General features: G+C 50.8%; 6 protein-coding genes across 6 annotated transcripts; 3 read left to right on the top strand and 3 right to left on the bottom strand.

The window, feature by feature from the left end:
- The first annotated feature begins 1,326 nt into the window (after window positions 1–1,326).
- On the top strand, window positions 1,327–5,838 carry LOC100899693 (probable ATP-dependent RNA helicase DDX46). Its single transcript, XM_029111064.1, has 11 exons — window positions 1,327–1,487; window positions 1,571–1,758; window positions 1,875–2,203; window positions 2,361–2,579; window positions 2,711–2,851; window positions 2,966–3,137; window positions 3,300–3,494; window positions 3,596–3,771; window positions 3,883–4,976; window positions 5,082–5,217; window positions 5,499–5,838. The coding sequence occupies exons 1-11, from the start codon at window positions 1,327–1,329 to the stop codon at window positions 5,748–5,750; spliced, it is 3,063 nt and encodes a 1,020-aa protein (XP_028966897.1). The 3' UTR covers window positions 5,751–5,838.
- A 246-nt stretch (window positions 5,839–6,084) lies between these two features.
- On the bottom strand, window positions 6,085–8,637 carry LOC100898407 (soluble calcium-activated nucleotidase 1). The gene is made up of 6 exons (XM_003741895.2): window positions 8,005–8,637; window positions 7,603–7,773; window positions 7,090–7,206; window positions 6,877–6,982; window positions 6,390–6,755; window positions 6,085–6,239 (listed from the first exon to the last, which is right to left on the bottom strand). Exons 1-6 carry the CDS (start codon window positions 8,293–8,295, stop codon window positions 6,085–6,087), a joined length of 1,206 nt encoding a protein of 401 aa, XP_003741943.1. The 5' UTR covers window positions 8,296–8,637.
- Window positions 8,638–9,287: 650 nt separating this feature from the next.
- Prosalpha2 (proteasome alpha2 subunit) lies at window positions 9,288–10,578 on the bottom strand. The gene is made up of 4 exons (XM_003741897.2): window positions 10,288–10,578; window positions 9,933–10,079; window positions 9,625–9,815; window positions 9,288–9,513 (listed from the first exon to the last, which is right to left on the bottom strand). Exons 1-4 carry the CDS (start codon window positions 10,477–10,479, stop codon window positions 9,339–9,341), a joined length of 705 nt encoding a protein of 234 aa, XP_003741945.1. The 5' UTR covers window positions 10,480–10,578; the 3' UTR covers window positions 9,288–9,338.
- A 475-nt stretch (window positions 10,579–11,053) lies between these two features.
- On the top strand, window positions 11,054–14,633 carry udt (protein undicht). Its single transcript, XM_018638952.1, has 12 exons — window positions 11,054–11,194; window positions 11,593–11,732; window positions 11,814–11,944; window positions 12,110–12,171; window positions 12,294–12,386; window positions 12,467–12,679; window positions 12,787–12,996; window positions 13,089–13,305; window positions 13,503–13,640; window positions 13,733–13,893; window positions 14,032–14,376; window positions 14,473–14,633. The coding sequence occupies exons 1-12, from the start codon at window positions 11,167–11,169 to the stop codon at window positions 14,631–14,633; spliced, it is 1,899 nt and encodes a 632-aa protein (XP_018494468.1). The 5' UTR covers window positions 11,054–11,166.
- A 514-nt stretch (window positions 14,634–15,147) lies between these two features.
- LOC100898549 (carboxypeptidase B) lies at window positions 15,148–16,660 on the bottom strand. Its single transcript, XM_003741896.2, has 3 exons — window positions 16,021–16,660; window positions 15,541–15,930; window positions 15,148–15,434 (listed from the first exon to the last, which is right to left on the bottom strand). The coding sequence occupies exons 1-3, from the start codon at window positions 16,647–16,649 to the stop codon at window positions 15,197–15,199; spliced, it is 1,257 nt and encodes a 418-aa protein (XP_003741944.2). The 5' UTR covers window positions 16,650–16,660; the 3' UTR covers window positions 15,148–15,196.
- An 885-nt stretch (window positions 16,661–17,545) lies between these two features.
- RtcB (RtcB RNA ligase) lies at window positions 17,546–20,234 on the top strand. Its single transcript, XM_003741898.1, has 9 exons — window positions 17,546–17,790; window positions 18,106–18,225; window positions 18,320–18,450; window positions 18,544–18,741; window positions 18,828–18,905; window positions 18,998–19,060; window positions 19,144–19,291; window positions 19,399–19,731; window positions 19,889–20,234. The coding sequence occupies exons 1-9, from the start codon at window positions 17,625–17,627 to the stop codon at window positions 20,164–20,166; spliced, it is 1,515 nt and encodes a 504-aa protein (XP_003741946.1). The 5' UTR covers window positions 17,546–17,624; the 3' UTR covers window positions 20,167–20,234.
- Window positions 20,235–20,536: the final 302 nt, after the last annotated feature.

Genomic DNA, 20,536 nt, shown 5'->3' on the forward strand with positions numbered 1-20,536 from the left:
GCCCTGATAGCTACCTTTTGTTCCCAGCTCGGAAAAGACGAGATAGGGTTTGGGAATATGAGAAACAAGGTGAGTGCTTTTTCGAATTTCTTTCCATCGAAGTTCTGCTTGATTCGATGCCCCTGATTTTACCTTCGAACTCCTTTCAAGGGGAAGAATCGCGGGTTGCTGAGCTCGAGGATCTCGAGACGCTTGCTCGGAGCCGGTTTCCCCGATTTCTACTATGGCCTTCTCACGTTCAAGAACTCCTCGGTGCGGCGACGAGAGACGCCCCGTAACCAATCTTCATCCATCAGAGATCTATACATTCTTCGGGGTGACAGAATGAGACTGAATATCAGGATTTTCATCAGAAGACGCTCCCTGGACAAGCCCTTTTCCAATCCCCATCAATCGTACGCTATCCAATGGCAGGAGTGGGATAGTGGGCAATGCCAGAAGGCGATCAAAGCAAAAGTCCGGAGGAGGTTGGAGTCGCTAGCCGTTCCGTCTTCGATGTGCAACTGTGAGCTCGATCAAGGCAACCGCCCGCCTCAAATCAAGTTCCCAGCGCAGATCATCAGCAACATTTCTCTCACCGGTCGGCGATTTCTGAGGTAATTTACGCAGGTGAGCCATCCTTCTCAGTCTTGCTACAAGCGCAAAAGTGATCTCTCCAGAGCTTCCTCACCAGCGCAAGACGGAACGCCTCTCAATCGCTCGAGCCGATTATCGTGCGCAGCACCCGGCATCAGGGGCGGTGGAGAGGGGAGCACACAGATCACAACAAAGCCCATTACGATATAGAACATGGAACGCTGAGCGCTGCCCGGCTAATCATCTCCCATCGTTCGCCGATATCTTTGAGCAAATGTGAACGTAAACCATTGGCATGCACGAATATATCTTTGCGCTGTGTGAAGTCTAGTGGAGAGCTGAGACGCTTCACGATCCTAAGGGAGCCTCTGACAATCGACGCGTGGGGGTCGGAGGGTTCGTTCAAGGAATAGGGTATGTCTTCGCACATTTTTCATTTTGTCGAGGGTTTGCGCAGGGAAGATGTCCTTCTCGCACTCGATGACATGATTGTATTGAGCTCCTTCCGTTACGTGTGATCTTTACGCGGAGTTCGTTTGAAACCTCTCGCATTCCAATTTACACATATGAGTCGAAATAACTCATCGAGCGGGAACTTCGATCTTCCCAATCGAAGGAGCTGATCTACGTCTCGGCCATAGGTCGGCAACATGAGCTTGCCAGCTTCTGTCTCGACGCAGATCAGAAATGCCATCAGATCATGGCAGATCATGAGCCATAAGAAACCTTTTCGACCCTCTATCTTTCAGCATGGCGAGGTCACGCTCTCGTTCGAAGGAGCGGCGACGTGCGTCACGGAGTCCGAGGAGGTCGAAATCCCGAGAAAGGAGGGTGAGATCCAGATCGAGAAGTAAGGAACGCAGAGATGCGAGGCGGGACCGACGCAGATCGCGCTCCAGAAGTGCAACCAGGTTGGTGTCGAATAGAGAAACGCCTTCCCAATCGGTTTCTGTACGGTGGAGGAAGCTCCTACAGGGCATGCCATCTCTTCCAGACGAAGAGACCGCTCGCGCGAAAGGCGTCGGTCTCGATCCAGAGAAAGGAAGCGTTCCAAGGAAAGGCGTCGGAGTCGATCGAGGAGTAAGGAGAGGCGCAAGAAGGACATGCTCGCTCCCGCAATCGTGATGCCGATCGTCAAGGAAGGGGTTTCAGTTCTGGAGGAATTCAATTCGTTGGACAAGGGTCAGTAGGAGCGAGGTGTTTGGACTTGCCCTCAATTCCGCAGTGGCTCCCATGTCCGCCAAAACTTGGAAAATCACAAAATTCCGCTTACTATAATTTTCGATTCGGCTTGACAGATGCGAAGCAGCAGAAATTGGACTCGGAGATGAAGAAATTCCGGGAGAGAATAGAACGGGAGAGGGCGGAGAAGAAAGTTCTCAGGAAGAAAGAAGAGGATCTCCTTGACTCGAATCAGAGCAAGAGGCCATCTGCGAGCACCTACAAGCCGCCACCTGGCCTCGCCCTCATCGACTCGGATGAAGAAGAGGAAAAGACCTCGGAGAAGAAAGAGGCAACCAACGGAAATTCCGAAACTCAGAACGAGACAACCGAAGAGAAGATGGAGCAGGGCAGCGACGACGAGATCGACCCGTTGGACGCTTTCATGGAGGGAATCAAGAAACAGGTGGGAACCTCCGGAGTTTCATCTCCTCCACTTGAGAACGATCTTTCAAGGCATGCTTGCCGCTATCAGGCTCTCCGAGCAGTCCGAGGGAGGGATCTCGTTTCAATGACGATTTTAAAGGTTCAAACGTTTTAAGATCAACGTTTCTCAATCACAGGTCAGGACAATAGCTAGGAGCGCGCCGGTCAAGGCGGTCGCCGCAGTGCCGAGCGCGTCTACCACTGTCAAAGGTTCCGGCCGGAAAGCCCGTGGAAAGGCTGGTGCGAAGGGTGAAGTGATGGAACAAAATCAGGACGGTCTCGAGTATTCGGACGAGGGTGAAGAAGAAGACCTTCAGCAAGCCATGGACACCTATTCATCAGCGACTCTCGGCAAGGTGAGCGATTTCCTCTGAGTGGGGGGTTATGCAAGAAATTATACGGCGTATGCTTGGAGATTTTCCGGGAAGAGCACAGATTCCCTCAATCCCACTGTCTCCACACTATCAACTATTTATTGTGTTCCCAGATCAAGAAGCAGACGACGATCACTTTCGACGATATAACTTTTCAACCTTTCCGGAAAGACTTCTACATCGAAGTACCCGAGTTGGCTCAGATGACACCCGCGGAAGTGGAAGCGCTGCGTGCCGAAATGGAAGGCATAACTGTAAGTTCTGAACATAATGTCAGCAATATTCTCTGTCGTTCTCCCGCGTCAGAATTGTACCGCTTCCGAGAAAGGCTTAGCCGGAGTCTAAAGTCTGTTCTTGCCGATCTTCAGGTCAAGGGGAAGAATGTCCCAAAACCGATTAAAACCTGGCCTCAAGCCGGTATCAGCAAGCGAGTTCTAGATGTTCTGAAGAAACTGAATTTCGAGAAGCCAACACCAATTCAATGCCAGGCTCTCCCCGCTATAATGACGGGTAGAGACTTGATTGCCATCGCAAAAACTGGTGGGTCATTCTCTGCATCCAGCTTGACTACAAGATACATGATTCCGTTCACCGGAAATGAGTTCCGCATCTGTTTAGAAGGACCCAACAGACTCATTTCCAGTCGAACTGGGGGATGATCATAAATGTCTATTCATGGACGTCCACGACTCCCCATTCCAGGTTCTGGCAAGACAATCGCTTTCCTCCTCCCAATGTTCCGTCACATAATGGACCAGCCACCACTGGAGGCGACTGATGGACCCATCGGTGTTGTGTTGACTCCCACGAGGGAACTCGCCATGCAGATCACTAAAGATTGCAGGAAATTCGCCAAAGCTCTCGGTCTCAGAGTCGTGTGCGTGTACGGCGGAACGGGTAAGCGCTTCAGAACAAACAAGGGGGATAACATGCTGCTCCGCCTACGGCCTGTTTATCGGACTGGATTGCTCACCGCGATCCACCGCTTCTTCCCTCAGGTATTTCCGAGCAAATCGCGGAGCTGAAGAGAGGGGCGGAGATAATTATTTGCACCCCGGGTAGGATGATCGACATGCTCGCAGCCAATAGCGGCAGAGTCACCAACATGCGTCGTTGTACATATGTAGTCTTGGATGAAGCGGATAGGATGTTCGACATGGGCTTCGAGCCTCAGGTGAGCTCCAAGAACTCTTAAGCCCCGGATCTGTGACAGTGAGCCCCATGTTATGCCCATCATTTGCTGTTATTGACGTCGTTCCTTACTCACGATGTTTTCTCGTTGCAGGTGATGCGTATCATTGACAGTGTCCGACCCGACAGGCAGACCGTTATGTTCTCGGCAACGTTCCCTCGGCAAATGGAAGCGCTTGCCAGGCGTATTCTAATAAAACCGATCGAGATCCTCGTCGGAGGCCGCTCGGTGGTTTGCAAGGAGGTGGAGCAATACGTACTGATCGTCAGCGAGGAAGACAAGTTCTTGAAGCTGCTCGAAGTTCTTGGGAAATACGGTGCGCAGGGGAGTGCCATAATATTTGTGGACAAACAGGAGCATGCGGACGCGCTCCTCAAAGACCTCATGACCGCGAGCTACAACTGTAGCGTTCTTCACGGGGGCATTGATCAGTTCGACAGAGACTCGACGATCGTGGATTTCAAAAATGGGAAGTTCAATGTGCTTGTTGCGACCTCTGTGGCCGCCCGGGGTCTCGATGTGAAACAATTGATTCTTGTGGTGAACTACGACTGTCCGAATCACTATGAAGATTACGTTCACCGGTGTGGGCGAACCGGACGGGCCGGGAACAAAGGTTTCGCCTATACCTTCATCACGCCGGAGCAAGAGAGATATTCTGTAGATATTCTCAGAGCTCTGGAAGCGTCCGAAGCCACCATCCCCGAAGATCTCCAAAAGCTCTACAACACCTACAAGGAGAAGATGGAGGCCGAAGGCAAGAAAATCAAAGGTTCCTCGGGCTTTTCCGGTAAAGGTTTCAAGTTCGATGAGACCGAAGCGAACTTTTCGAGCGAGAAGAAGAAGTATCAGAAAGCTATCCTCGGAATCAACGACTCGGACGAAGACGACGCCGAAGACGCGATCGAGCAAGACATCGAGACCATGCTGGCGCCGAAGAAGAGGGTCGTCGAGACCAAGGCGCCGCCTACGGCAGCCGCAGCGGCCGCCCCGCCTCCTGCTGAGGCAGCGGAGCCGTCGGGATCGGAACTCCCCGCGGATCCTCTGGAAAAAGCCAAACTATTGGCAAGTAGGATCAACAAGCAGATCGCCAATAACGAACTCAAGACCGATGAGCCTCAGGCGGTGAAGACTACCGCGCCGAACAGTATCGCGGCCCAGATCGCGAGGAGTATCGCTGAACAGAGGTAAATTCCCGGGTAGTCCTTGTGTTTTCTCGAGAGCTCGAAAATGGAGAGAGGGTGGAATATGATCTGCTATCTGCTGTATTTCCTAAATCTCTTGAATTACAGGGCTGAGAAACTGCATCTTAAACTGAACTACACCCCCTCGGGCGAACCTGATCCCTTGCTAGCGGGAGACCAGACGTACGACAAATTCGAAGAAGAACTCGAAATCAACGACTTCCCTCAGCAAGCTCGCTGGAAGGTACTGTCGCCTAATTCGACTTGAGAATTCCTCTCTGAGGCTTCCTTGCCGTAACCTCCGTTCAAACTGAGAACCGGCTCTCGGAGTGGTTCTGACTTCGAAACGGTCGTTTCGGTCAGACCTCAACTGCCGAACGCGGTCCGATCCACGGATCTGTTCGAGCGGATCAGAATTCCTCGTGGGAATTCAGCTCTGCCCTAAATATCCCTCCCCTTCCGCCTCCGAGCCGAGCGCTCAGACCTTTCTCCAGCGGTATCTTATCCTCGCTGCGTTCCTTGCAGGTTACATCGAAAGAGGCGATCGCGCAGATCGCCGAATATTCTGAGGCGGGTCTCACAGTTCGAGGCACTTACTATCCCCCTGGGAAGGAAGTTCCTGAAGGAGAACGGAAGCTTTTCATCGCTATCGAGTCCCACGATGAGATGTCGGTGAAGAAAGCCCGGACTGAGATAGTTCGTTTAATCAAGGAGGAACTCGTCAAGCTGCAGCATTCGTACCAGCCTATGAATAGAGGACGGTATAAAGTACTGTGAATGGGAGTCGGGAGAACCCCCGCCAGAATGGTGCCTGTACATAAATAAATGGGCTCATCCGGATCGGAGCGTCGATCACAGATGAACGTGCGCAGGACCCCGTCTACTCTCTCGAACCCACCCACGGGCTGGGTGGATTCGTTCCAGACACTCACCGCAGGTATTACCGTATCATTTTTATTTATCAACAGAATATACAATCAGCTCCGGTAACAATAATTCAAAAACTAGCTACTCTATCGAGAAGAAGTTCAATTGATTAACTAGGTTTCGGGATCGGAGTCCCTGCCCGGTGACCACGGATGACCGATGCGATGAGCATCCGGGCGATTCTTTAGATAAATTCAATGCCCTCGTATTTGACGTTCCCGATTTTGCTCTCGGGGAAGAGAATGCGCCCGTCAGCGACATTGAAAACCGTAATGTAGGAAGCAGCCTGTCCATCGACCTCTTCGGATTTTATCGCTACAGCGACCGCATCTCTCGTATCTAAAAGAAGAAAGGAAAGAAAGTGTGAAGTTTGAATGCGGATCCTGCCCCAGGGAGCGTCACGCAAACTTCCTGGGGGATTTCGCTGACTCATTTCATCGAAAGCATGCCTTTTTTATCACTATTATTATAATTATTATTTGAACTCACCTGGGACAAACTTGAAGGACGAAAAACCGTGAGATTCGAGCTTTGGCCCGACGTTTTGCAGAGAAATTTGTTTGAAGTCCTGGGAGGCGCGAAGCAATATATTGGTCCCACGGCGTTCGTCTTTGGCGTCGTCATACGATTCGTGAGAGGCTCTCCGCGGCAAGAAGAACCACTGCTGATGAACCGGTGACCAGTTGACCGCCTCATGGATCATGTAGCCCGGAGGTTCGATATTGGCAGCAGAACAGAGTTTCAGATAGTTGTCTCTCCAGTCTCTGTGAACTACTCGGCCTCCGGGCGTGACAACCTTTATCCACTGGGGATCGAACGATAGAACTGCGCCCTTCGAGTTCGTCCATTCTTTCCCTGGAACATCGATCGACAGTAAGGATGAGTCTCCTATTCCTCCTCTTCCCAATCGCTCATTTATGTAAATTCGAGCGAAGATTTGAGCCAATCGACGACGCAATCAGAGTCCAATTCTCACCTAGACCTCCAACGTAGAGGAGACCGTCTTTGACTGTTGCCCATTCCGACTTAAAGCCTTTGGTCGCGTGACCGTCGCCATCGTTTAAGAATACCCACGGGAGCACCTTGGATGGAGTTTTTTTTTACTGACGATTATCAAACCATCGAAGGAAAAGGTATCGATTGATCTCTTTTAATTCGATTGTGGTAACCCAGAATCCTGGTAACGCACTTTTTCGCCCTCAATCTGATAAACGACTCCCGTGCGATCATCGAAGCTGAGCAGCTTGCCATCGAAAACCACCAACTCTGAGAGCTCCATGCCTCTACCGCTCTGCGCCAAACTCCCCTGAAAAGAGACCGTAGCGTGAGATCAATGCATCGGGGCTCTGACGGTTGTGAGCACATGTTCGTAATTAAAAGTCGAGGGATTCGAGGCTCGATTCACTCCCGGAGACCGCTTTCGCCGCCTCGCGGTCGATTTCTTGCTTCTCATTGAACGCTCATAACGATAGTAGCGACAGCAGTTCCATAGGTGCAAGCTTGAATTCAGTGTTCGCCGACAGCCGTGACATTCGGCAGCTGTGACATCCGACGCATCGGAGTACAGTAAGTCGAGGCCATCCTAGGGCGGGGTCTCGAAGCAAATCTCCACCGAATGTATTGGAACTTTCTCTCCTATCAAATGTGATCAAGGGGTGATGAGGAGGCGACAATCCTGTACCCAATCCGCCAAAATACGTACCTTAAGAATTGTCTCTTGTTTGTCCCACTCGACCTCGAAGATCTGCGAACGCCGGTCCATAATCAACCAGCCCGTTTTGAATTTCGACACCCACGTATTCTCCACCAATTTCGATGCCTTGTCCATGTCGGCCACCACCGCAATACGGTACTTGGTTTTACGTCCCGATATCTGGAGGATGAAGAGTGAAAATCGAAGGAACATCTTTCCATTGGAAGTCCGCCCGGACCCAGGGCTCTCGAGACAGCGCTAATCTGCTGCTGCTCCGAAAACAATCCATCATTGTCGGGACCGAATGTCGGACACTGCCGATTGACTCGGATTTTCGGACAGCGCTCGATACCAGCAATGAATGTACGTCATGAACATGTGCGATATGATCATCCCGGAAGAACCACTCACCACAGGCTGAGTTAGAGGATAAGTTGAGTTGTAGTCGGAGGGTTCCGACAACAATGAAAGATAGTGCGTATGATCGTCAAATAATGAAACCCCTTTCGGAAGCATGGTATAAAACAGTAGTAGAGTGAATATGCCCAAGATCATTATGACAAGAGTGAAGTTGGTCTGACAGCGCACTGTCGAGTTTCCAATTCGGAAATTGGTGGGCATTCGAATGGCCTGCAGCCAGTCTCTCGAAGGGCTTGACGCCGTCGCAGGCGTGAACTCCGGTAGTAGAAGACGGGTCGACATATTCGAGCTCCGGACTATGGTGGATCTCGTGCGGAGGAATGAACAAACGTTTCACAGCATTCCGAGCTCGACACGTTCACGGTTGAGCTTCGGCAGAGCCCGGCCGCAGACGTGTGTCCAACATAACGGGAATCCGTGAACTTATTTCATCTACAGCTGAGATCGTCTTGGCGGATTCCGGGTAAAAACTACTAGCACAATTTCCAGATTCTTCTGGAATGAAGTTGGATGAAACACCGCAGCGAGATTCTGCACGATACATCAGCAGCACAGCGCAAGTTCTGCTGTCGAGCACAATCGAACGTTCAAAGCAAGGGAGCCGCCATATTGCCTGCCATTGCCGCGAGTGGTGTGGTGGCGAGCCGTCACCCGTCATACGAGGCCTGATTTCAAAACAGCCTGGCGCGTCGGTTCCGCGTTGAGTGAAAGAGTTATCGCGCTTACGAAATTCGATTCACGCGTCAGTTGTGTATCAGCATGCTGATTTTGGAAGGATAGGATTTTCCGCTGAACTTGACCATCACTTCAAAAAAAATAAAGAGGCCTAAGGAGCGCGGACAGACTATCTATGGAAGGAGTGCCGAGTACCATCACCGAGGCCGGGGCTATGTGAACTCGGTGGAATGAGAGGACGACTCTCTTCGAAGCAGTGCGCGGCCCCCAGAAGGCAAAACTCCGGGGTGGATTCGAATGAAAGAGCCTTTTTTCGAGTCGCGGCGCGGCTTCGACATTGCGTACTGTGGGTCGATATGTCGAGAACGAGTCAGAGGACCTGTGCTCGGCGCGAATGAGCGCCCGGGTGCATAGTGGCAATTAGGCCAGTGAGCAGGGATGCACAAGCCGCGTCTCCAATCCCATTGGGGGTATTCGTTTGTTCAGGGAGGGAGACAGAGATTCAAGAGCTCTCCTTTCCCTAAGGAATCGTATGCAAGCTATAAGTTTTCTATATGCAGTGAGCTCGCGCGATCGAGAAAGACATCATGAATATATGATATAATAAGCAATTCTTTATTCCCAGTCAGTCGGAATGACAATCTGCTCTTTCAAGAAATATTTGCCAAGTAGTCATTGACTTGACCGGGCGTGAGACGACGGAATCCCTTGGCATCACAGATACCGATTTCAATATTGTCCTGAGTCATCTGTCCCTCGAAACCCTCTTTAAGCGTCAGGATTGCAGTGTGAACAGCGTCCTCGAGCTCGACGGTCTCGCTGTATCTGAAATTCATCCACTTCGGTTACTCGAGCTCATCGATAGTCTACCACCCAATCATTTTTCGGGGAACCTCGCGTTCACACGATCAAGCTAGTTCGATGCTCGGGACTTACTTCTTTTCTAGGAAAGTCTTGCCGTTTACGCTGTTCTTGCCCATGGCGGTGGCCTTCCACGCATAATAAGCTCCACTGGGATCACTTTGGAACAGGTAGCCGCGGTCGTTGTCCCATCCGCAGATCAACAAGGAGACTCCGAAGGGTCGAACACCTCCTGACTGGGTGTATTCTTGCATGATGTAAGCGACCTGGGAAGGAGAGGTAACGAATTTGAGCCCGCGGAGCGAATGGATATCTCCGTCGCAGACGGCAGTCATATGAAGAAAATCGAAGCTCATCGGGCTTGGATCCGAGCATAGACCTACTTTTTGCACCAACTGAGTCGTTGGAATCGGCTCACCATACCGGACCTCGTATTTTTGAGCAATCTTCCGTGCTCTCTTGACGAGGAGCCGGTAGTCAGGACCCAGACCTGAGTAAACCATCCCGATGTGCTGCGTTATCGGCTCAACCTGGAAGATGACATCTTTGGCTGAAACTCAATTTTTGAAGAAACCACCCCCTATAGCTCGTGTCACGGGTCTCCCGGGACCTGGTTCGGGGCGAGACTCCGAAAGCATGGATCCGCTCAAAGGAGTTTGGACCGCGGCCCCATCGCTGGCATACGAAATTGTTGTAGAATATCACCGCCCTGCTATCAGCTCAGGATTTTCTGCGCACCTTGAAAGTCGAGTGTTCATCGTTCAAGATACTTTTCTGCTTCTTCTCAGTTGCCAAAACGACTCCATTCGTAGCCTTGATACCGACTGAAGCTGCTCCGGCTGTCACAGCGCTCAACGCGTACTCGATTTGCACCAGTTTACCCGTCGGGCTGAAGGTTGTCAGGGAGAAGCTGTACCGCTCGGAGCCCATATCTCTCTTTTCACTGGGTTTTCGAGCAGAACAAAGAAACTATCGTCTCGGAAATTTAATATCTGGTCTCTGTACCAAGACCAAGTATCTTCCGAACGGCGGCGATGATGACCGGCAGTTCTGCTGCGAGTGTGTTTGTGTGTATGCGGACGCAGACCGAAATCTCGAATTCATCGGGGAGATTCCAGGAGGAAAACAGATTCGTGGCTGAAAATCCTCTCAGGGGAAAACCATAATCATACGCCAGATTCTGAGAGAATTGTGCTCATATCAGAAAAGTTTCTAGCTCAGAAAGCTCAAAATTACAGCTCCAGACCGAGAATGACTGTGATCTCTACCTGTTTGGTATATGAGGGTGCAGGCTCTCGGATGATTCGAGGTTGCCTTGGAGAGCGCGCACTCAAAACATCGTGGGAGAACTCTTGGGAATCACTGAATACATGTCGGTATCGTTGGGACTTCGCTTCCAATCTACTCAAGTCAATCCCGGTTGAGATGATGAACGGTATTTTGTGTTGAGTCCGGTTGTCAGGGCAACGAAGCGTCAAAGAAGCGAGGAGAAAAGCGTCAGACGTTTCCATCGGACGCCGTCAGATCGCGAGGTGGGGTTCCATAGATTTTTTGGGCAGACCTGACATGGAGAGAAGCCTGTGAGCGCTCCGCAGCTCTGAGAACACGTTCCTGGTCATGGAGAAGTTGGCTCTCATATTTGTCGGTGAGTTCGAATGAGGGAAATCGAATCAACAACCCCTTGACATTCCTAGCCGATGAGACATTCTTCTGCCTAATTGAATTCCTGACGGATCTATCTGTCTGCGATCTTGCGCTTCTGAGTCCCGAAATATCCATTCGAGATTCATATCCGGGGGGGCCATACTTGGGGTAATCCGCGATCCGAATCCCTCATCACTCGATCATTCTATCCGGTGAAATTCACCCGGCGCCTACTCATCTCTCAGCGCGGAGGCAGGTGCACGAATTTTTCGGGACCGCGTGGAAACCCCGCGAAGTTCGCCATTATCATGCCTCCAGTTCGGCCGAGGCATTTCCCTTGCGAGGCTTGTATTCTCAAAAAATAAGAAAGTCCGAGTTTTCTTCCTTCCGCGCTTGCAGTGGTCGTGAGCGCAAGCCATGCGCAGCTCTATTTGGGAGGAGGTTACGACTATGATCCCCGCTGCAATATCTCGTTGACTCTCCGAGGCGAGTGGTACTCCAGAGAGCACGGAGACGATACCTTCACCACCATCGAAGCGGTTCGTACAACTGAGTCCTCACGAGAAGTCATTCCCGAAGAGATCCAGATCGATGGGAACTGACTTGATATATGACTACAGGAATCCGTGAGGTTCAACTCCTACGATCAGAATACGCAACGAAATCTGATCATCGACACGAGATGCGTCGCCCTCTCGGTCTACAACAATGACAACTTCACTTTCGTTCTCCAACGGACGGATACACCAGTGTGAGTTCCGGGGGAAAGAACCTCCCAGCTCGATACGGAAATGTATTTGATGCATATTTTTTTTACAATTATCTGACCCTACCGGTGCCCTTTCTCTCGGAGTATGAGGCTCGGTGGTCTCATGCAGGCTGTCCGCTGAAACTGAAAAAACGTTTCTTCCTGCAGACCATGTTACTACTGCACGAGGATGTTTGTCAGAACTTTGAACGTCATCGACAAGATCTCAAGTGAGTTCAGCCACGTTGAGCGCGCCGACTCCGATCCCCGAGGATTCCTTTATTCAATCAATGAATCCATCGATCTATCCATCGATGAATTTCTTCTAATCATCACTCATTGCTCCCCGAAGCGACTTGCGTCAATATAAATCCATCGGAACGTCCTGATTTCTCGACCGTGTGTAGAGGTCTCGACGTCAACATGGAGCAGGTCACCTTGTTTTGTGAGTGCACCCTGAGAATAATTGTAGGGGCTCATATCATGTCAGATTAGAAATTTGATTAACCGCGTCGATGTTCTCAGCAACTAATCCGACCCCAAAGAACTGTCGATCTTCACTCGAAGGAGTATGGAAATTCGCCTACAAGAACACCTACAAGTTCTTCGGAGAGTGTAAGCATCCAGACGCCAACATCACTGCCTGTCAGGTCCCTGGCAGTCAATTTTTCATCGACAATCAGCAGTTCCAAGTGAACTACCGCAAATGCGAAGGCATGGAAGACACGCAAGACGGAGGTGAGTCATCGTTGTCGACTCCGGCTCGCGAGCATACTCGGAGCTGAAACCCTCACGAGACGTCAAGTACACGAATTCTCTGTCCAACTAAACTCCTGATTTTCCAGAGGTCCAGTTCAAATGCTTAGGCGACTGGTACATTGGGAAGAACCACTATTTCGCCGTGGTGAACTCGCGAGAGTCTCGGATCGATGAGAAGTATCGGTGCTTCCTCGCCAACCGAGACGATGACACATTTTTGGGCTCCTCGATCACCCCGGAATGCAACGTTTTGAAAAATCCCCAAGACGCTCCCGCGAGATACCATATGGAACAGGGTGAGCGGAACGGAGAATGCACGGCATGCAGAACCGACGGATCTTCCCACCGCCTGATATTGCTTGCCAACCATTTACGCTCGATTCCCCAGTCAAAACGGAAATCATGGAGCCTCGCTGCAAGCTGCCGGATAATTTCACCGGTCAGTGGATCAACACGGCAAACTTCGACGCCGACGTTACCATCAATCGAACTCACATGATTGAGAGATGGAAGCCAGACACTGGGAGGATCAAAGAGCAGATCTACGTCTGCGTGGAAAAACGTAACAACCGTTACATGATGGCTCGTCACGGAATTAACGGATGGTGAGCGTTGATCGCCGGTCGCTCTTCCTGGCTCTCTCCATGAGATGATCTAGAAGCAAGCTCCCGAAGCACAGGCTAAATCTCAAGAAGCCTAAGCATTCCAGAGATTGTTTCGAGCAAAAATATCCATGTGTTTTCAAGCGGTATCCGGCGCTGATCGGCCGCCCCTTCAATGAAACGACGTTTTCTGTTCCCAGCTCTCGAGATTACGTATGTTTCGATTTCGTTCCCCGACATCATTCCGTGATCCGGTACCGGAAAGGGAAGGAGCTCCGAGATCCTGTCTTCTCGACTGTGTGCTCGTGGACAATGTTCAAGGCGAAGCAGGACTGGAGGTGGGTCCAAGCAGATATCTCCGGCGGCCTCCCCGCGTCCGGGCTGTCGTCCACGGAAGAGCTCACTCTCATCACGGATGCTTTCATTGCAGATACGATATCCTAGTGATGAAAACACCGGTTAGCATCAAATGCCCAGTCGCCGGAAAGTTTAAATTCATTCAAACCGGAGACATCCTATTCGAGACGAGAATCCGCGGAGGAGTAACTCAGATGCCCCGACCTAATACGTACTGCAAGGAGAATATCTCAGGTACAGCACGGACTTTTTCCCCCGGGGAGTCCCACGCTAATTTGGAATGAGGTACTCGGACAGCCATCATTGGAGCTTAGCAGGCGTGTGAGAAATTCGATAACCCGTAAGTTGACTCCAATCTCTCCATTCCTTCAGATTTCTCGGTTTGTGACAGAGACCAGAGAATCATCGCCATAGACGCCGATTATTGCGTGTCAGTCGACCATTTCGGTAGACCGGTCGATATCTATTCGGAGCCCGATCACATGCTGAAATGCATTGGATTCTGGCGAGAGAACTTGAAAAGTTATCTCATAACGTACGAGGAGGAAGATGCTTACAGCAAGTACCGCTGCTGGGTCTACCAGCGAGCCGATTTGAATCGAGTGCTCATGTCTCTGAGTGTCGGCGCCTTCTGCCACGTGAAGCAGGACGTGGTTTCTATAAGTTCGCGAGAGGGAGCACAAGTCGCGCTCGACATGGTCGAATACGAAAGAGAACGTGAGTTCTGAACCCTTACCGAAGTCATGCTTCGAAGTCATACTGGGGGTCAACAACAACGGGATGTCTAATCCATTCCATTCATCTTTTTGGCAGACGATGATTGTCCGATGTATTTCGATGATGGTACCGACCCATATGCGCAGATCTCGGACCAAGCGGCCATTTTCAATTCAGCCACGGATGTCAGAATAGGAGCATCTCTACTGATTGTCATGTTCACATTTGTGTTGTCACTTCGGAGACTTCGTTTCTGATTCCGAGGGCACCAACCAGAGTGAGTGAGGCCAATTAAGGAGGGCATGACGAACAGCTCTCGGGACTTTGTTCCTCTTCTCTGAGATGACCCTCAGCGGCAGCTTTGTATATAAAAAAATGATGAATTATGAGAGTTGGTCTTCTCATGGAGATCGGGTGAACTTCGGAGGAGCTGATAGTGCAATGCCGAGCTGATCCTTCCTCAACTCAACGATCTAGGAATCGAAAATATAGGGACGCATTTTGTATATACTTCAGATGAACAATTGTAATCTCGCTATTTCCACGAATAAAAATAACATGGGGAGCCCATATAAACGAAATCACCCTCTTGAATCGATTGCGAAGCATCGACCCTTGAGTTATGAAGATTTCAAATCGCCGAAGGACTGTTGGTCGCAGCTTGAGTGTTCGCCCACGATGCCTGATCTAATTTCTCTTCTGATAATTCCTGAGGTACAAATACACAAGTAGATACATGCGCACTTCTGGTCCGACAAAAAACAAGAAAGATCGTCGTTTCTCCTTTTATTGCACGATTTTCACTTCACAATGTCTCCATTCATGACAGCCACATGGCCTTGAGACCTCCGAGAGTTTCTAATCCCGTCGGTATGATCCGGCTCTTGTCAAGAAGGAAGCCGCGTCCTCCCCATTGGAAGTCCAGTCCAGGTTGCAGTTCCAGAACAAAAGATTTAGTTATGTTCTGAGTCATGTAGGCCCAATCGATCGAGGACCCCGTGACGTCGTAAATCGTCGTTGCGATCGGACCATAGACGTACTTCGAGCCGAAGTTATTGCTGAAAGCAAAGGAAGAAGATATGAGTCGCATAGTATTATTCCGAATAACGCAATGCAGAGAGAGAGGGAGGCGATCTCGGACCGCAGAGCCGATTGAGAACTCACGCAATGTGGTCTACGCCGATCTTGGCTCTGCGCAGGAGATCTGCGTGATCCGGACATTTATCGTGTGTGTGCGAGTAGGGGAACATCCACATCAGACCGAAGGAGTGCAACGAGACGTAGTAGTCGATTCGCGAATGGAGCTTGGAGATGTAACGCTCGAGCGCCGCAGTTTCCGGCTCGGAGAACGGAGCTGTACCACAGAAGATGTCCGAGCAGGAGTCCTGGCTAGTCCCGACTCCACAGTGAGGGCCGGCTCTGAAGTTTCGGTTGAGGTCGACGCCGAAGCAGCCCCGCGCTTGTCGAGATCGGTTCTTTCGCCACAAACGGTTGCTCGTGTGGGTGTAAACGTAGCCGTCGGGGTTCGAGGACGGCACAATGTGGAACTCGTATCTGTGGAAAAGAGAGAGGTCCCGATACTCTCCGATCGCGAAAGGGGAATTCGAGCATGGGCAGAACGGACCACAAAATACGAAGACTCACTTGTCGAGGAGAGCCTTGTGCACCTTCGGGAATCTGATCAGTCGATCTATGATGAAAAGACAGGTCGATGTAGAGGCCCATTCCCTCGCATGAATGCCGCACTCTATGAAAATCACTGATTTGTTCGCGGTCGAATTGGATATGCGAACGCCGTAGATCTCGCGTTTCTCGACCGTCTGGCCGATGCTGAAAACGTTTATGACGGGCAGCAAATTGCTCTTGTTGTAGTAGTTGAGGGAAGCGACGATCTGCTCATAGGTTTCAAATTGGTTGAAGCTGAAGGGTCTGTCGGATGCGTAGGCCGAGTACGTAGATCCTATCTGATCCTTCTCGATGAGCTTCTGGAGATCCCTCTCAAGAATATTCAGCTTGGTCCCGAACCTCGCGAAAGTGCTCTTCACTTCGTCATAGTTCTCGGGCGCGACCGAGAATAGGATGGTTCCTTTCTCCGGAGCGCCATGTGACCACAGATCGACGATACCCCGACCCTCGAGCTCTTCGGCCGCTCGAAAGCACTCGGCCGTGATAGCCTCAGCCGAAATGAGTCGGTAGTCCGTGAATTTTTTCGGCTCGTCGAGGGGCACACCGAAAGCCGCGGAAACTGCCGCGAGGAGCACTAGGGAATGCATCGCGATGTTCTGCATCGTAGTCGACTCGTTGCATTCTTTTCATTCGTCTCCGCTAATCCTCGTTCTATAGATTAGATCGCCATCAACCTGATCCAAAGGGAGGGTCTAGCAAAGGTTTTGATTTATGCCTTTGAGTCTATACGAGTTTCTTCAACACAGAACGACATTGCTCCTGCGTCCGCTTCTCTCTCGATCCCGGTCGGAAGCATCAGGAGTTGACAGGCTCAGCTTTGATCATTTTAAATCATCTGGCGCGACTTGGCACCATATTTCACCGACGGATGGTGATATCCCCCATCGAATTTTGCAGCTTTGTTGCGCCCGCACGGTGCGATCCGCCTGCCTGGCGGCCATCTCCAATACGAGAGAATTTAGGCCGAGCCGCGCGAAATTCCCCTATCACGCGCTTCGCTCGGTCCCTTGTCGCCCGAAATCGTGAGTACCGCTGGCCGATAATGAACTGCCTCGCACAAGCTTAGTGCATATGGACAGGGCCGAGAGCAACGTTCGACATCGGGGGAGAAGGGTTGCGCTGGTCAAATACACTTACGAGTTCAGCCTTCGCGTCAGAGACTTTCTCGGTCCATTTGAGACAGCCCTACATATATTCCAGGGCAGTGGAGCCGCTCTCAGAGCCGTATGATAATAGTCAAGACAGGGACGGGACGGAGTATCATCCCGAGTCCCGGCGTTCCAAAACAGGATCGGACTCTTGCATCCTTGGCCAGCTCCATTCCGGTATCAGACAGAAGGAACGAACAGCGCAGCAGAATCAGAATACATACGCTCGAATCGAAGCTGATTGCGGATTTGGCAGAGGAGAAGTCTTGCCGCCATTTTTTCGATTCGTACAATTGTTGTCTTGAGCCCGGCTGTTTATAGCTAGCGAGCCACCCGGAGTCGTCGTCTGCCTACGCGGTTCTGCGCCGACAACTCATATGATATTTTCGTGGGGAAGCAAAGCGTTCTCCCACCATGAGTAGGAGTTACGACGAGGAGCTGAAGTACCTGGAGAAGCTAGATGATGTCACTTGGAAGATCAAGAAAGGTTTCGTCAATAACATGAAAGTCGAGGGCAGGTTCTACGTCAATCAGCATCTTGAGAAACTGATGTTCGATGAGCTCCGCGAATCTTGCAAAGGTTAGTCGAGTTTGGCGTCTTCATGCTCCTCCTGGAAATTCGCTCGAGCCCTTTGAGTTCCAATGAATTATTTCCTGCGCCACCCGGCGTTAGATGGACTCGTGATTGACGGGACATGATTCGGCAGCGGTCAGCCTGCGTGAATGAATAAACGACAGCAATCAGCTGTTACTTCGTCGAACTGAGCAATCCTGTCGAGCTCGGAAATTCATCTCGCCGGACTAGGGTGTAGTTTGATTGTCTCGATAGCTTCACGCAAATCTTCGTGACCCGTGGCGTTCAAATGAATCAAAATATGAATGCTCTCTACCGCAGGTCGAGTCGGGGGCTTCCTACCAGGAGTGAAACAGATTGCAAACGTAGCGGCCCTGCCTGGTATAGTAGGACACTCCATTGGACTACCGGATATTCATTCAGGATATGGGTTCGCAATCGGTTAGTTCTGATAATCGAAACGTCGATTTCCGATCATCACAGGGCCCGAGTCCGTTTCCCCGCTTCGAATCGCATGAGCTCCATCGAATTGCAGGGAATATGGCCGCCTTCGACATGGACGACCCCCAGGCTATAGTTTCTCCAGGAGGAGTCGGTTTCGATATAAACTGTGGCGTGCGTCTCCTGAGAACGAACCTAACCGAGAAAGACGTTCAACCTGTAAAGGTTGGTGCTCGCCCTGTCGACGTTCTCTCCGGGCTCCATCCCAGAAAAGAAGTCCCTGAACCTGTTCCAGCGATGGCTCATCCGATATTTCAGGAACAATTAGCGCAGTCTCTGTTCGACCACATCCCCGTGGGTGTGGGTAGTAAGGGGATCATCCCCATGAACGCCAAAGATCTCGAGGAGGCCCTCGAAATGGGGATGGACTGGTCTCTCAGAGAGGGTTACGCCTGGGCTGAAGATAAAGAACATTGCGAAGAATACGGTAGAATGCTGAACGCAGACCCATCGAAGGTGAGTAGTCGGGACTGCCTCTTATATATCCGAGTAAAGATTTGTAATGATTAGGCGACTGCGATTCTCACGAGCATTCATCTCAGGTGTCGTCCAAAGCGAAAAAACGTGGCCTGCCTCAATTGGGGACACTCGGAGCAGGAAACCATTACGCGGAAATCCAGGTGCGTATTTCGCATACGAATTGGGACTTGGGTACGAAGGATGATGATGATTTCTGGTTTCATCAGCGCTTGACGGGATATTTCCTTCGTAGATTGTCGATGAAATTTTCGACAAACAAAATGCCTCAAAGATGGGCATCGAGCACACCGGCCAGGTTGGTAAAGCAGCGAGATGGACGTTCAGTGGATCAGCAATTACTGCCAGTCAGAGGTCGAGTCTAGCCCACTGTTTCTACAGGTCTGCGTGATGATCCACTCGGGATCGAGAGGTTTCGGTCATCAGGTAGCCACAGATGCTCTGCTAGAAATGGAGCGCGCCATGAAGAGGGATCGTATCGAGGTCAACGATCGACAGCTCGCTTGCGCAAGAATACATTCCCAAGAGGGTGAGGAATTCTCTTGATGCTCTAGTTCGTTCTCGCTCTGAGTTGCATCGCCTTCTTCATATCGGAACAAGAATTGACGAGCCTTGAGAACGTTTGCACCGTTTCAGGACAGGATTACTTGAAATCAATGTCAGCAGCCGCGAATTTCGCGTGGGTAAACCGCAGCAGCATGACTTTCCTGACAAGACAGGCATTCGGTAAAATGTTCAACAGCACCCCCGACGACCTCGACATGCAGGTCATCTACGACGTATCGCACAACATCGCCAAGGTCGAGGAGCACATCGTCGATGGCAAAATGAAAACGTTGCTCGTGCATCGGAAGGGCTCGACGAGAGCTTTCCCCCCTCACCATCCGCTCATACCGGTGGATTATCAACTGACAGGCCAGCCCGTTCTCATTGGGGGCACGATGGGAACATGCAGTTACGTGCTAACAGGTGGGAACAAATCTGAAGAGTAAATTTAAAATTTTGAAGATCCCAGTAATGATTTATTTGAAGTTTTGCCTCAGCGTTTGTCCTGAAGAGGATCCGCGGGACGCGAATTTCCAATTTTTCAAATTTCCGAATCTCTTTCCCGTCTCCCCCGATCTAGGCACCGAGGAGGGCATGAAAAATACCTTCGGCAGCACGTGTCATGGTGCCGGACGAGCTCTGTCGCGAGCGAAATCTCGACGTGCCCTCGATTACACGGACGTCCTTGCGAAGCTGGCGGAGAAGAACATCTCTATCCGCGTCGCATCGCCTAAACTGGTCATGGAAGAGGCCCCGGAGAGCTATAAGAACGTAACGGACGTCGTGGACACCTGTCACGCAGCGAAGATCTCAAAGAAATGTGTCAAGCTCCGTCCGATCGCCGTGATCAAAGGGTAGTCCGATGTCGACGACCATCGGATCTCCCTAGTGATTGTGATGGATTTTTTGATTTATACACTATCAAGCGACTCAGTGATGTCTTTCTTTCATCCATCCATCAGAGGTCGAGGAATGTTTGGGTAGGTGGGACTCATGCTCGAGTGCAATAGCAGTCTCTGTAAGATTACAATGACGACATAATACGCGAGATAGTGCTGCGCTTAGGATGAATTGGAATTCATGGGTGGGGGTTGCGTGTTGAACATGTGTGATGGTGGGAATGAGGACATTTGTTCAACAGGTGGTATCTTGAGATTGCTCAGAGTTCTGGTCCCTGACGAACAGAGAGCCCGCTGCCGAGGAGGAAAGGGGCGGCAGGGAGGAAGTA

This window comes from Galendromus occidentalis, unplaced genomic scaffold, assembly GCF_000255335.2.
Source record: "Galendromus occidentalis unplaced genomic scaffold, Mocc_1.1 scf7180000077214, whole genome shotgun sequence".
Lineage (NCBI taxonomy): Eukaryota > Metazoa > Arthropoda > Arachnida > Mesostigmata > Phytoseiidae > Galendromus > Galendromus occidentalis.